The 15,736-nt window shown below is 40.0% G+C and overlaps 1 protein-coding gene across 1 annotated transcript; it reads left to right on the forward strand.

The window, feature by feature from the left end:
- The first annotated feature begins 3,403 nt into the window (after positions 1-3,403).
- On the forward strand, positions 3,404-14,407 carry LOC128738645 (protein scylla-like). Its single transcript, XM_053833944.1, has 4 exons — positions 3,404-4,370; positions 6,235-6,649; positions 6,762-6,872; positions 6,988-14,407. Exons 1-4 carry the CDS (start codon positions 4,253-4,255, stop codon positions 7,070-7,072), a joined length of 729 nt encoding a protein of 242 aa, XP_053689919.1. The 5' UTR covers positions 3,404-4,252; the 3' UTR covers positions 7,073-14,407.
- The last annotated feature ends 1,329 nt before the right edge of the window (positions 14,408-15,736 follow it).

A 15,736-nucleotide genomic window follows, 5' to 3' on the forward strand; every position in this document is an offset into this window, starting at 1 on the left:
ATATTATCGTAGCAATTCACTCGCTTAATTCACTCTTGTTGTTTCGACTATATCTTTATCGAGTGTGATTTAAGGAAGGATATTCGAATTTTTATTCTAACCATTTTCCAGTTGCACTAAAAAAATCGTTTAACAAGAAAATGAAAAGATGCTCTATTTCCTTAAAGACATTGAAAAACAATTTATGGGAAAATTAAATTCCTTTTTCAAGTACAACCCATTCTCATGTAACGGTTTTGTTCAATTTTAAGTTGCAACGATTCTGGAAGCGAAACATGCCCTGAGACCGCTATAAGAGTGCATTAAAACCTGGCTTATTACTTGAGAAATCATAAGCTAGGTTTTAATGCACCGAGTCTGTACAAATTTTATCCAAACTTTTTTATGGGAGGAGTAAATGTATTTTTGTGACTTAACTTGACTGGACAGATGGGTTTTCCTAACAAATTTTCATAGTATTAATGTTGGTTTATTAGAATCTTGAAAGCGTAAAACAAAGTTTCTTCGAAGTCCCAAACTAATTTTTTTTACAGACTAAAATTCGAATTTTTCCAGATCGTTGGCTGGACTGAACACAACAATTTTAAAGTATTTCGTAGTCTTGTTATTTATTGTGTTCTTTTCTTGTTGTGTGTAAGTTTTGAAATGTATCTAAACATACATTGTGATTTTGAAATTATTTGAAATACTCGAAAGCAGAAACTTAAATTTCATATCACATAATCACATAAAAAATATTTAAAAATCGATGTGACGAATACTCTTCGCATTATTACTTCATTGAACTTTTTTACTTTTCCTGTTTCATGACTTTTACTTTAAAAAAACACTTTGTTCTTTTACCTTAGACGTTGAATTTTGTCTTAAAAATCAATCAATTACTAATTTGATTTTAGTTTTTGGCACCATAAAATCAGATTCCGGCTGAAAAAATTAATTTTTTTGGTAGTCCCTGTATCATTTTTTTAATTTTTTTCAAATTTAGGATAATGCAATAAACGACTATGAATCTTATTATTTTATGAAACATAAATTCATGCTTTCTGTAAAAGGTAATCGTTTTCATAGATTTTTCAGATGAAAAACCTACTCGCATGATCTAAGTCAATAATTGTTATGGCCTGCAGATCGAACTTTTCAGTTCATCCTATTTTTCGTTAGCATATTAGGCATTTACTCTTCCCATATTAAAGTTGGATGATAAGAATAAAAGGGTGATGGTCATGCACTCAAACACCAAAAGCAGATGATGAAAATTTGTCACTACAATTCTTTTTGGTTAACAAAATTATACTTTTCCAAGCTTTCAAAATCAAAATGCCGATTTTTTTGTAAAAAAGTTGCCAAAAAATATTTGAATACCCTTTTTTAGCATAATCTTAAAAAGCTGAAATTCGTTGCTAAACAATGCTGAAGGTGAGTATCCGAATCTTCACCGAACAAATTTCTACACATCGTTCGGAGCTGATGCTAATGGCAAGCTCAAACAATAACCCATTTCACAGCGTGATTTATAAAATTATCATTCCAACACTAACTATAGCGACCGTTTATAGTCAAAAATCTGTTTGAAACCAAGTGATAATTGGTTTAAACTTTTAAATCAACAGCTCAGACTATGGGTTATTTTCACTTCGAAAATACACTTAAATCTTTTCAATCAATTTTGAGACTCCTATCATTGCAGTGTAAGTACCAACCACGCAAGCAGAATCTACTCTTGTATCTTAATTGCCTATCAATTCAAATCTAATTTGCACATTTCATTTGACGTTGGTTCTCATTATATATAATTGGCACTTTTCCGGGGAGAAACCTGCTGTTTCCTTACTTACTCATGCAAATGAGTTGTTATCGCAATTCTAAAACCTTCCAGTGAATCAATTCCTGATATTTCTTTCATTCAATTTTCTTTCCTAGCGAATTCAGTTCAATTCTTTGCATTCTTCCTGATAACCTGCGTTTATAATTCCAGAAAAAAAAACCTCGAAAAACAACAGTTTCAACACAAACATTGCCTCATTCCTTTTCCTTTTTTTTTCTACAGAGCACAATTTTTCGACGCGATTCCACCTAATCACTCAAAAAGAAGCACTGATTTCTGCCGTTCGAGAAATTTCGCTACACATTTTTTTTCCTTCGGAAACAATTTTTCAACCTGCTACTGCTACCAGGCTACACACACGCACATCCCTCCGGTTCCAGCTAGTGGTCGAATCCTCTCGAACCCACTATGGATCCACTTTTCCATTCCAAATTTCCACCGTTTTCCGAATGGTCAGCCGTTCTTTCAAATATTTCTCCAAAAAAACAAAAAATAAGAAAAAAAATCTCGACGATTTGAGTGCAATTTTCTGTTCCCGAAAATTGCGTGAAAAATAATATCGATATTTGCTGCACCTCTCTCGCTACCGCCCCCTCTCGCAATCGCCACCGCCACTCTTCTGGTGCTCGGGCCACCAAGCGGCAACCAGGCAAATGCAGTGTGCAGGAGAAAACGATAGCGAAACAAAAGAAGAAGACGAGAAGGAAGCAGAAGAAGACGGAGAACGAGCTGCCGTATCTCGCTCGCGCGATGCACAACCAGTTTTTCACACAAAGAAGCACGAATCGACACTGAAGCACGAGCGAGAAAAAGATGAGATTTCTACCTATCGCTGCCTGGCGAAAGCCGATCGGGTGCCGAGCCGAATACGAGCTGAACCGTTCGCGTATGTACGTACGTATGTATGCTTATGTACTGTCGCCTTCGCCACCCGCTCGTACCGTATGTGGTACGGCTGTGAAGGCCTGGCCTGATGGGCAGCTACTGGATTTGAGCACCAACACAGCGAACCGGCTCGCAGCTGGAGTTTATGTAAATTTCCTATATACTGCTGTACGCACCGTGGAACGAAGCGAGGAGCCTATGGGGCACGGAACGCACGAACGAGGCACGAAGGCAACACAAAGCGAACGAGAAAAAACAACCTCTTTGTTATGTATTCATGGCGTGTTTCAGGAGGTTTCTTTGTTCACAGCTGAACCATATAGAGCTGGCGGAGTGCAACAGGAGTGGATTTGGGTGTGAGGCGGTATGTATCTAAGACTGTCGAACGCACCGGCAACCGGCTTGATACCGGTGCCGAAGTGAAACGCGAACGTGGGAACAGAGAAAACGGTCTTCATGCAAAGCAGTGGCACTGAATCGAACCGAAGCCGAAGGAAATCGTGCACTGCCGGGCGAGCCGAAGTACGGTGTGATGAAGTCACGTACTCCGTTTGCTGCTTGGTTAAGAGCTAGCAGCACACAACCCGAAGCGAGTACCGAGCAGCGAGCCCGAGCGGTTGTTTGTGTGTATTGGTCTAGATTATAAATAGGAGGCCCGGCTGCCGGCCGGGTTAGTTAGGTTCTTTCAATTGATCAAGTAACATCGTACATGAAGAGAAGCAAAAAGCGCCGAGAGCAATCAGAGTTTTATCTAAAACTTGTCAGAGCAACCTACTGAACACAGAAATTAACAAGTCAGAGAGTCGCTTTTCTGTCACGTTCGTAAATGTACACACAACGTTGAGTTATTTTGTAAATTTTATCATTATTTAGTAGTAACCTAGTAGACTCTTAACAAATTGTCACCAAAAGTTACAAAGTTTTTGTCTGTGAAAATAAGGAAGAAAACATCGACATTCTTGTGTGATATACTGAATCCAGCTGAGCGCTCTTGAGTAGAGAAAACCGAGTTTTCCCTTCCGACGAGCAAACTGAAACGCAGAGAAGAAAATCGATGAAAAACGGAAAAGTGTGAGCCAAATCACGGAAGTTCGAACAGAAGAAGTACGCCACGCAAGATATGCTCGAGCGGAACTAACAAATTGGTTCGAAAGGCTGTCGCGAATACTTAGGATTTTCAAATTTTACTCAACAAATACTGAAAGAAAGTTGAAAATCAATTGGAGCAACAATAAATAATCACTACACAAAAAAATACAAATGATTATTTGAAACGAGCAAAAAAAAGTAATATTTAAAAAATTACAAGTTAATGAAAAAAAGTGATAATCAAGTGCTGTGAATTACAAATAATAAATTTTAACCGTAAGCTAAAGTAAGCGAGAAAGAAGTCGAAATAACACAAGTCCTTGCAAAAAAAAAAACAACGGAGCGAAAGAAAACGCGAAAAAACAAGCAAGCCAAACGAAAGAAGTCAAGCGAAGCATACAACAGTGAACGCTTAACAAGAGCACCAGTGAAGCAAACATCTCCCTTGTATTTATGAGTGCGAATTTTGCTGCCATTGACGATCTGGTTGAAGAGTTTCTGAAAATGGAACTCATTTCCGTTCCTCCGTATCCAGGCCAATTGGGTTATCTAGGATCAAACAAAGTCAACGGTAAGTACTCGCTGAAAATCTCATTTTCATCCTTAACGCGGTCCTTCTACACGGTCACTCGTCGAGCCAAACCTCCCCCAAAAGTCCTGATTGAACGACCGACCACCCCCGACCCGAGCCCATGTTTGCCAGCCAGTTTACTCTCACCCTTTTTTTTCGCACTGGACACCACTGGTGGTGTGCCGAACGGCGACGCGTAACAAAACTCTGAAATCAAGTTACATCACTCGAACCCCTCTTCTTCACCAGTTTTCCCGGCCCGGCGAACGCCTCTTGGGCACCCTACCGAATCGACTTGCAAACCAACTGATTTGAATAAAGTATCAAGTTTTATTCACTGTTGCTAAGTGAACTTTCTCGAATCTCGAACCAGTCAGTCAGTCAGTGAGCGAGCGAGCGAACGAACGAACGAGTCTTCCGCAATTGAGAGTGCGAGTGCGAGTGTGCAACAGAGCGAGCGAGAGAGAAAGCGCGATAGGCCACTTGTATGTACTAAACTGTCGCCAACTTACGAGCCACTGCGAGAGCAGGAAAGAGAGAGCGAGACCCAACGAATGACCTCCCACACCACCCCCTGAACGAGGCGTTCGAGCCTTGACAGCGGAGCGGAGTGGCGAATGAGAAGCGAAAGCAGAATCGCCGAAAACATATGAGCGGCGAACAGCTGATTGCGAACCGTCCGTGATCGTTCGTCGTCCACAGCAGAACGGCTGACTGACTGACGGCCGCCGCCGTCCGCATTCATTCGCTCTCGAACCGTTGACCGTGCAACATCACATCGCTCCGCTTGCGCTCTAAAGCAGCTAGCTAGCACAGCAGTTGCAGCCGCAACAGCAGCAGCAACACCAACAGCAGCAGCAGTGTGTGTGCGTCTCCCTGTCTGCCTGGTACAAAACCCGTAACAAGGCCCAACAGTAACGCATCAAAGCTGGCCTCGCCGGTGGTGGAAAATTATCTCGCTTTGCTCGTCGGCTGTCTTCGTTCGCGAATGTGTTACAGTAAATGCTATTTTTTGCTATTACCTTTTTGATAATAAAATTTACAACATAGTTGGTTCGATTTTTTTTTTCGGTGTGCTTGATTTTTTCTTTCTCTGTTTTCTTGAACGGGAAAGCTTCCGTTGTGAACTGCGGAGCAGTAGAAACCGCTACGGGCGGTAAGACATTTTCTTGTAAGAGGATCAGCAAAAAACAGCTGTTTTTTCGCTGTGCTCTCATTTTCCTGAAGCAGGGTTTTGGCTCTCGCTCTGTGTGCGGCAGCATCGATGCCGATGCCGTGCACAATAATGGCCGCTGAAAATCAATACCGTTTTCGCTTTCCGTTTTCCCGAGCACCCTTATGGGGAAGCTCTCCATAGCTGACGTGGAATTTTCCTTTCGATTTTTCACCAGCTGATTCGCTCTTCGACCGCGGACCGACCGACCGAGCGACGACGGAGTACGACGGGGGTTTCCATTCGCTCACACTCGCGCTGTTCTCTCCGGGGTTTGGTTTCGGTCACGATGCTGGTGGGCGAAAATCGATTGGCCCGTGGTATCAGCCGGTTTTCCGTGTGTTTTGCGTGTCAGACTACCGCAGCATCAGAGGCAGCATGGAAAATCGATCCATCCGGATGTGGTGTGTAGAGTGTAGAGTTTGAAAATTTCGTACACCTTTTGCCGGTCGGTGCGCGGTGGCCGCTCCGGGATGGAGTTGTGTTGAATCACTCGAAAACCGGTCAGTTCGTGTTCCGTGTGAAGTGAGGATTTTTGGTTTGCGTTCGATCCTAGGAGTGACACCAGTCGTAGAAACCTGATAAGTTTTGTGGTGGAAAGAAGAAAACTGATGGATTTGGTGTTTTTTTCTGTTCTATTTTTGTGTGCAGATTTCCGAACACCGTTGATGCCGATTCCGGCTAGCAGTAACAAAGCCTCCAATCAACGCCATCAGGCACAGCACCAGCAGCAGCCGAGCAGTCAGCAGGTCGGTCAGCGCAATCATCACCACCATCACCACCATCATCATCACTATCAGCCGTCGCAGGAGAACCAACAGGAACCGGCGACGATAGCGCTAACCGCGTCCCCTCACGAGGATGCCCTGCAAGCGCTGGCCGCCCGGCTCGAGTCGGAACTGCGCACTGCCAAGAGGCGGCATTTAGTCTGTACCGAAGTATTACTCCCAGCCGATCTTCTGCCCCGGATAGCATCCCAGATGTTCGAACTATCCGAGAAGGAACCATGCGGCATTCGAGGTTGCACGGTTTACATCGAGTTCGAGGACGAGCCGGACAATAGCAGGTGAGTTACGCGTTCCGCGGTCGCAAAGTGCCGGAAAATCTCCCCCGTCCGCGACAAAGTCTCGAATTCATACTAAAATTTCCCTTTTTCTGTTTGCCGTATCTTTCCACAGACGGATCGCAACGATGAAAACCGATCCCACGACAGTATCCACCTTTGAGCTTTATCTCACTCTTCGGCAAGACAGGAGCGGATGGACTTCAATCTTGCCACAGTTTCTCAAGTAGGTATTCCCCCCTTTCAGCAGTCAATTTATTGCATAAAAGAAAAGCATCAAACCCACCAAGTGCCAGCTTTCTAACTCCTCCGGTTTTCTGCTCTTCTGCTTGTTTCCACAGAAATCTAGCCCGTGGCAGCACAATCATGATCAGTCCGGAGTTTGCGTTGACCAAGAACAAACTGTACCACACGTACTCCGACTAAAGCGCGAACCCGCGAGTGATTCTCTTTCATCCACCGCCAACCCATCGTCCCGTCGTGTTTGCAGTTCCGGCCGAAACTACCCCCCAGGTCGGGGCTAGTTCTCGCGGAAAGCGCACTCAGAGCAGAGCAACTAAAGGTAGGAACGATTTTTCCAACTCTTTCCAACCAAAAAAACAAACAAAAAATCATCATCTGTGAGATAATTGGGAAAAGAAAAAGTCAAACAAGTCAAAGCCTTCCGCCGGCATCCGCTAGAAGCGGACCTCGGAGGGCACTCGAAGGGCTGCGTTACGCTGCATGAAAACTACAAAACAACAGCTATTTTTTAAGTATTTTATACACGTAAAAAAACAACATTTCGGCGCGTCGTGTGAGGGCAAACTAGTAAAACCAGAACAAACTATATATATAACAAACAAAACAACCAAGTGATGTTAATGTGTAGATGACGCTAATTAAACATTTCTGTATAATGTAGCCAGCCAGCATAAAAAGCAAAATCTCTCGTCTTTTTTAATTTTTTGTGTATAGAAAGGAAAAAAATAAAAAATGATACAAAGATACAAATAATTCGTCGCCATTGTGAGAGTTTCGAGTTTAGGAGAAAGACGCAACAATAAAAAAAAGAGCGCAAAACAAACCCTGTGTATAGAGTTGAAACAAACAAACAAAAAAGAAGCAAACAACCAGCTGGACATCGATCAGAGCAAACCATTTTCGTTTTTCGTTGTCGGTGTTTATGAGCAGTTTAACAGAAGTAGTAGAAGAAGCAAGCCTTGAATTGAATTATAACCACAACAACAACAAACAGCAAACAGCAGCATAATAGTAACCACCATATTGGATTTAGAGAAGAAAAAAAACCTAATTCAGTCGTAGTAGTCGTCGCCTCCGCCGACGCCGATTTTTGTTGAGATTTTTTACCTTTTCTAATTTTTTTGGTACTGCATTTTGAATTGGTTTTTTTGCCTAAGTTTTCACCTCACACGCTGAGTTGCACACTCGGAATTGGAGTATCTTTAATTTCCCTGTTTGTTACAAGTTTAAAACAGTTTTTTTCCTTTTTGTAGGGTTTTAAAAAATTTAATTGTTCGATGGTTGATTGTACACTGTTTAGGAGTGACAAATTGGTAGGCAGCACAGTTACCGCTTTTCCTGATTTGTTCGGTGTTTTTTTTTCATTCGTGCTTAATATTATGCCTTTCATGAACTTCGATTCGGAATGTAGAATGTTCCTATAAAATTCAAAATTTGCAAACAACCTAAAATCAAAAAGAGCGGTGGGTTAGGAAGAATGGTGCGGAGGAAACAAGAAGAAACCGATAAAGCATTTGTGAGAAATCCTTTTTATCGAAGGTTTATTAAGGTTAAGCCAGAAGTTATCATATTTTTTGAAGGATATTTTCCGTGTCTTCGTCTCTGTGTATAAATTAATAATTAATTATTAGTTAATGAGCGGGGAATTTGTGATATTTGCGCTAATTAAGAAGTTCTGTTCTGTTCTCTTTTTTGCAAGCAAAAACAAAATTCAGCAAGAATGGCAACCATGCCACCGGAAGCTTTTGAGCCGACATTTTCTTTTTTCTTCTGCAAACTTCTTTTTTGATCTCAGATTAAATAATCGTGTAGTAGTAATCATAAATTATCCATACAAACAAAACTAACGGTTAAACCAATAGAAACAAATGGCTTTTTGATTTGTGTGAACTTATCTTCGTTACGACGCGGCGCGTCTCCGGAGAATCTGGTCGATACAAACATGCAAAAATATACACTCGTAAAACACACAAACACAGACACACACTCACAGATATATCAGAGACTAATCATCAAATTAGATGCTGTGGAACAAAAAAAAAATAAACACAAATATCAATTATTAAAAACCCTCCTTTTCTACCGTAAAAAAAAACAACTTCTAAAAACCGAGCACACATAAACCGATCTAAAAACTTTGTCATAACCACAACAACAACAATAAATGGTTTTCAAATTAACCCACAACCGATGCTGATCTTTAATTATCATTACTATTACAGTGTCATTGTTTGTTACAGCAAGTATATATTGAAGTATATATCTTATACGTGTCTGTAGTAGTTATCAACAAATTATTAATATATAACATATAAAACCACAAAAAAGCCGTAAACATAAAAATTTGTATAAATTGAGCGATTAAATACTCAACAAAGAATTTGACCCATTTTCCAAACTTTTTACCATTCTGTTGTTAGAAAACCAATGTGAAATGATTACGAATATAGTACATAATCGAGCGCGACAATTTTCCAACAGCAGCGGCCGGCCACTTCTCGAGTGCTACTTTTCCAGCTCCGCCAAAGTCTAATGCAGACGGTAAAATCAGTCCCCTTAATTTTTTGTTGGGAAAATTCGTCCTTCTGTCCCCCCTCGATTACAGAGAGGATGAGTTCCCTACTCATAAAAAAAATTCGAGCAAAAAACAACCACCAGCACAATCGGAAGAAAAGGAGCACACACTATAATACTTGATCAGTTGAAGAATTAACCGCCTTTTCGGACGATAAAAATGAAATCTTTTACCATCCCCCTGGCAATACGGTAACGCCGTTTCGAAGCTGGAAGGGTAGCGGGCGAGAAGCAAATCCGCCCCAAAGCCGCTCTGCTGGAATTGATTTATTTTTTCCAACCCCTCCCCCCAGAACCGTTGTCGCCTTCGATTTCGCGAGCTGTCCCACCATTGTGATTTTTAAGTATAAGTTTATAGGCCGGTCAAATGGATGAAAAAAAAAACAAACAAAATGCGCTGTGACATTCGGCGAAGATCCTTCGCCCGATTTGTCCAGCGCTGATCGGAGTAAAAGTAAAAGTAGGAGAAGAAGCAGAAATTCGATACAATAATATGGTAAAGAAAAGAAATAAAAAATACATGCAGAATCGTGATTAGGGAGTAAGAATTTGATGGAGAAAAAAAATCGCCGACAAACCCGCTCTCAATGAGAATGAATATTATTATTACGAAAAAAAAAAGTGGATAAGTGAAATGTTTGATACAAAAAAAAAATGTGTGTGTGTTTTTCTATATTTATATATAATATATATCGTAAAAAAAGTAAACAAAAACAAAATTTAAAGTATTAGGATTTTCAAATTCAATGAATCGTAACAAAACAACAGAGCAACAAATTTTAAACCAACAACCCAGCAAAAAAAAACCCCGAGTCAAGCGCACTCTCACCCTTCGCTTTTCTTGGTTCGTTCAAAAACGTAAATCAGCAATCAACAAACAGCCCGTACTACATACTGGACACTAGGATACAGTCGAAATTTCTCCCCCTTCATATTTATTTCCCCAGCCTTAAATTTTAGAACGAAACAAACAAAATGAAAGATAAAGCATCATTATTTAGTTGGATAATTGAACAACGAAATTTTTCCCGTTTTCGACCGACCAGCGCGAAAAAGGGTTTCCGATGAGTTCGTTCTTCCCGATTCCCCCGCGGTTCCGTCGCGGTTTCGGTCGGAAAAGCGAAAATCATCGGAAGCGGAAAAAAATCTCGTTTCACTAAATTTCTCAAAAATGTGATAAACTCTTAGTTGGACAGGTGTGAATAATAATAATAATAATAAATATAATAATAATAATATTGAGTAAAAAAAGTATAGTAATAACGGTTATGATCAAAACATCTAGAGAGACGCGAAATCCATATCCCAGATCATGCGGCAGCAGAAAGCAGCAGACACGGAAAAAAAGTAGTTGTAAAACTCAAACATTAAAACATAAACAAAAAAGCAAACCGTAACGAATACTGTATGCATGTATTAGTAGTTTTTCGTATACTTATCAAAAGAAAAAAAAAGCAAACAAAAAATAGAAAACAAAAAATCATAACAATATCATAAACATAAATGAGGAAAAATCCAATAAAAAAAAATCTAAATTTTTCGTTTCGTTTTGACAAATTTTGGAGTGGCGTACGCCGCGCCCCTCCCCCTCTCTTTTTTGTGCGATGCTCGCTAGGTCCGACTCGCTCCTGGGGGTGGCCGGGGGCTCGGGGCCCACTCCGCCGAGAATAAACTGTTTTTAATTTCCCTTGTATTAGTAGTACTAGCGGAAGAGAGAAGCACAACGTGATCAAGTAATGTTAAAGAAGAAAAAAGAGGACTAAAACCTTACAAAAAATACATGCTTAATGTGTATATGTGTACCTATACATATATTCAAATGAAAAAAAAATACAAATCTTTGTAGACTGTTAAGGATTTAATCTCGTTCATATCCAGCAGCAGCAGCAGTAAACGAACAATACAAATTATTACACACACACACAGAAACACACACACATACATACACATACACACACACATAAGTAGGGTAGAAGTTTTTTTCTCTCACCTTTGTTCAGTTTTTTACCTATCAAAAAAACAATAGGCAACACAAATCTTTACGTTTATCGGACAGCATCAAATCGTGAGGGGGTTTCTGAGCAGCACTCACGAGCATACGCTCTCGCGTGCGTATTTCTCTCCTTTCTAAGGCGTTTTGTTTCACTCGACTGCTCCCTCATCCGTGCGAAATATTAGAGAGGAAAAAAAACCGATCGTGTACAAATATAATGGATAATAATTGTTAATTTTTATTAGCTAGGATTGGTAGGATTTACTAGGTGTAGCGCAAGCGAGCGAGCGAAAGAAGAAGAAAAAAATCTATTTTTTTTATTACAACTGCTTATGAACCAGCGAACACAACTCTTTCCCCTGCGGCACGGTGCGAGCAGCAGTGCGAACACGGTGGCAGGAGGAAGGGTCCGGGCGATGCTAAGTACATAGGCTTTCTTTTTTATTTTAATCTACAAACGCACTCGACACGTTTCGGTTCTGGCAAACAGCAGCAACGGTTGAGCTGTGCGTACTGGATTTCGAGAGAAACGAAAACGAAAGCGAATTTCATCATTAAATTTTGACATTTGTTAGTGTGATCTTATGAGTAGTGTTTTTTTGTGCTCCCCTTTTTAAATCTGTTTTTATATTTTTTTGTCTTATAAAATTCAAAATACAAAACACAAAGTCATAGTCATTTGTTTATATTTTTACTTTGTTATTTAGTCATGTTCATTTTTTTTTTGTTTTTTATTGTAAATGTTTACACTTAAGTTGATTCGCATAGACAGGACGGTTCCATCTTGGGAACGTTCTCAGCGTGATATTTGTGATTTAATGTGAACGAGAGCGACCACACGAGCAAGAACAAAAGCAGACAATACAACAGGCGAGAGCGAGCGAAAGAGAAACCCCTCAGCGAAGACGCGAGTGAACCAGTGAAGCGAGCGACTCGCGAGATGAATTTTTTTTTGTTCTGTTTATAGTTGATACAATAATCAGTATTTCAGTTCGCAGTTCGTTTGTCATTTTGCTTTTCTTTTTGTGGTTAAGTGAAAAAACGATTTAGTAATATCAAATCGAAGCCCTCCTTTTGCGAGCGGACGTTAATATCTCTTAAGTTGTTTCCAGTGCTTTTTGGCCTTTCGTTGTACCGGCTGAAAGGCTTGGAAGCAGACAAGCAAATTCGAGCCAAATGTTCATTCCAAGTTTTATTGCCAATGAAACTTTACTGAATTTGGTTGATTCGCCCTTCGTGCCATGCACGCGGGTGGCATCTTAAGCGAAACCGTGAACTATCCGACCGGCTGGAAGCTTTTGCAATCGAACTACTTAAGCGCAAAAACAAGCTACTTAACCAGCGTTGGATGGTTTTCTAGAGGTTTTAATTGCTCCGCGATAGTCGACCTTTATTGCAGATGTGCACGAAGGAAACCGAAAACTGAACAGCTACACACAACAAACGAGAACGAAAAGCTAGTTTTTGTTTTAGGTTAGGTTTTTGAATTAACTAGGTATCTACATTTAATAATAAATGAGAAAGAAACGAGCAGAAGAAAAAGAAAATCATTTTTTTATTGTGCAGGCAAAGAAAATTGCGAAAAAGAAGAGAACATTTGTAATGGCAAGAAAAATACAAAACAAAATATTAAGTGATAGTATCTAAAAGTGATAATAATTAAGAAACAAAAAAGTAAAAATAACAATTATAATCAAGCAAGAAAATACAAATAATATTAATTCTAATGAAACACATTAATTATTATATCATTTGTAACAACAACAGAGAAAAACGAAAATGTGTAAGGCATACCAATGGAAACAGTAAATATAGGAATCCACCGTTTTAAAATAATATTTTCTCTTTCTGTGGACATAATTGAAGCAAACACAAAATGTATTATGAAGAAAAATACGAAATACGAAAAAAATACAATAAATAAAAATCTCAAAAGTGAAAAATGAAACCAAACCTGTATTCTTTTATTTGTCTTGCGGTTTTTTTCTCCAGCGATCCCTTTGTTTTATCTTCGTCGCCTTCGTCGCACTCTCATTTATTTCTTCGCTTGTGTCGCTTGTGGTTTTTTGGTTTTCTCCATCATCGTTTGCTTCGGTTGCTGAATTTTCTCCTCGTTTGGCCCACAAAAAAGTGTAATCCATCGGGGTCGTAATCCGAAGCTAGTGCTAGTCAATCCGAAAAGCGATCGCCATTGATAAAAGACAGAATAGAGATGGCAAAAATTTTTCCAAATCAACAAACAATAAGAGAGTGCCTCCGATTCGCGAAAGCGACTTTCGTGAACGAAGGAAACCGAAGGTAGAGACATTGCAATCCATTATCAGAACCATGGAAAGAGAGAATATTGCAATCAGTCGTACAAAACTAAACATACATACAAAACAAATCTACGTTAAAACTCACCGAGAACCGTTTCGGTGATTGTGAAAGAGCAATTCTATGGACCGCTTATGTAGTTGTCGTCAAATCAACTTGTTCTATACTTGTGCTCCCGTTTTCGAAGAGAGCGAAGAATCCCACAAACAAACAAACAAACAAAGAAAGCTAGTTCGTAAGTTTGACAGAACAAACAAAAAAACTACTAGAAACTAATCGCTGATAAAAATGAAAAGCAAATAATGGAAGAATACAAAAACTTTTCCGCTAAATGCAAGCGCCATGTGAAATCTAAATGTCGATACCGAAGCAAGCTTCGTACCCATGAAAATGAAGATACAAATTTGTAGCTCGTAAGATTCGATCACTCGATTACTAATGATAAGTCAAGGGCAAACCTGATAACTACAAATCATTACTCTATTTACTTCTGAGTTTACTTAAGCCTGCTGATATCCCATGTAGTCGTTAAAGAAAAATGTTTTTCTTGTGAGAACTTTTTTTTTATATATATGAAAAAATCCAAAAAATTCTGTGAATTTAAACGATGAAGAAAAAAAAAAGCAAGAAAATACAAATTTTATATCGAACAAAACAAAACCAACAGCATCCTTGTCCGTTTCCGTTTTTCGAACTGCAATCCGAAATCCATCACCAGCTTCACAGTCTCGAACTCTCGAAACCATCGCAAATTTTTCCGCTCACTTCGAAGTCGAAAACAAGGTCTTCTGCTGTGGTCCTAGTGTCAACAATCACCTCATCTGGTCGATCGGTCGGTTGGTCGGTCGATCGACCGCGGCTGCTGCCGTGCCGTGCCGTGCCGTGCCGTGCCGCGAGTGTTTTATTGACCGAATCGAGCAGAATAATGGTAACCGCGCGTACATATGTGTGTGCATGTTCGTAGCGATCTGCACTGCAAGCAATCGAGCAAGTTTTTTTTTACATGACAGCTACGGAATTTTCCGTTCATAAACAGTGTGTATACTTTCGGCCCCACTAGATATTTACGTATGGCCAAAAAAAAACAGGCAATATCGGATAGTGGCCAGCTAGCTGCTGCTCTGGCAGCAGTGGACCAAACAACTTACGGGCCGGGCGGTGCGTGATCGAACGGCGATCGTACAATAATTGGTGGTCATCGATCATTCGATACGCGGTAAATAGAGAAACGTGTTCATTTGATTAGCAAGCAAGCTACTGTGGTGCATTTTTAAGGTGACGAATTTGGCAACGGTAATGCCTGATAGATTGCACTGGTTAACATTGGCTTGTTGTTGGCTTCTGTGCAACAAAATATGACTTTCGAATTTCGAGAACATCCCGGCGTGGTGGGAAAGGTTTGTTGCCTCGGAAAATCCTCTATGGACCAATGATGCTATCCTTGAATGCGAAGTAATTTGAAAGAAGCTCTTATCAAATTTGCAGTGTGGCATGTTGCGCCGTCTTGCCGCAAGAAGCAGTTTTCCGGATACTTTTCCTCGTTTGCGGTATTTCGTTCCCGTTTCTCCAATCGACTTTAAATTGATTCTAGTTTACGAACAAAATGTGAATCGTAATGAATTGTTCATGCTAGAAAGAGATATACATGCTTTTCAATAAGCCGAAACATCTCCGTTGTGCTCTGGCCGCAAATCTTTAAACCTTTATGATGGTAACCTTTATTGATGGTTCGTTACCTAATAAGGTAACGCAAAAAAAGGTCCATTACGACATTCTGCAGGCAAGATTCCAGGAATATAGATGTTACGGATGGTTACACTCTGTGCTTGGTGCGATTCACTATTAGCTTCTGTAATCAAGACAAACCTTCAAGAAAGAATTGTACCGACAATTGATTGATTCGTTTATAAGGAGTAGAGTAGGGCGGGGCATAAGTGCGATGTTTGAAGTTGTCATCAATTTTC

This window comes from Sabethes cyaneus, chromosome 2 (assembly GCF_943734655.1).
Source record: "Sabethes cyaneus chromosome 2, idSabCyanKW18_F2, whole genome shotgun sequence".
In the NCBI taxonomy this organism is placed as follows: Eukaryota; Metazoa; Arthropoda; class Insecta; order Diptera; family Culicidae; genus Sabethes; species Sabethes cyaneus.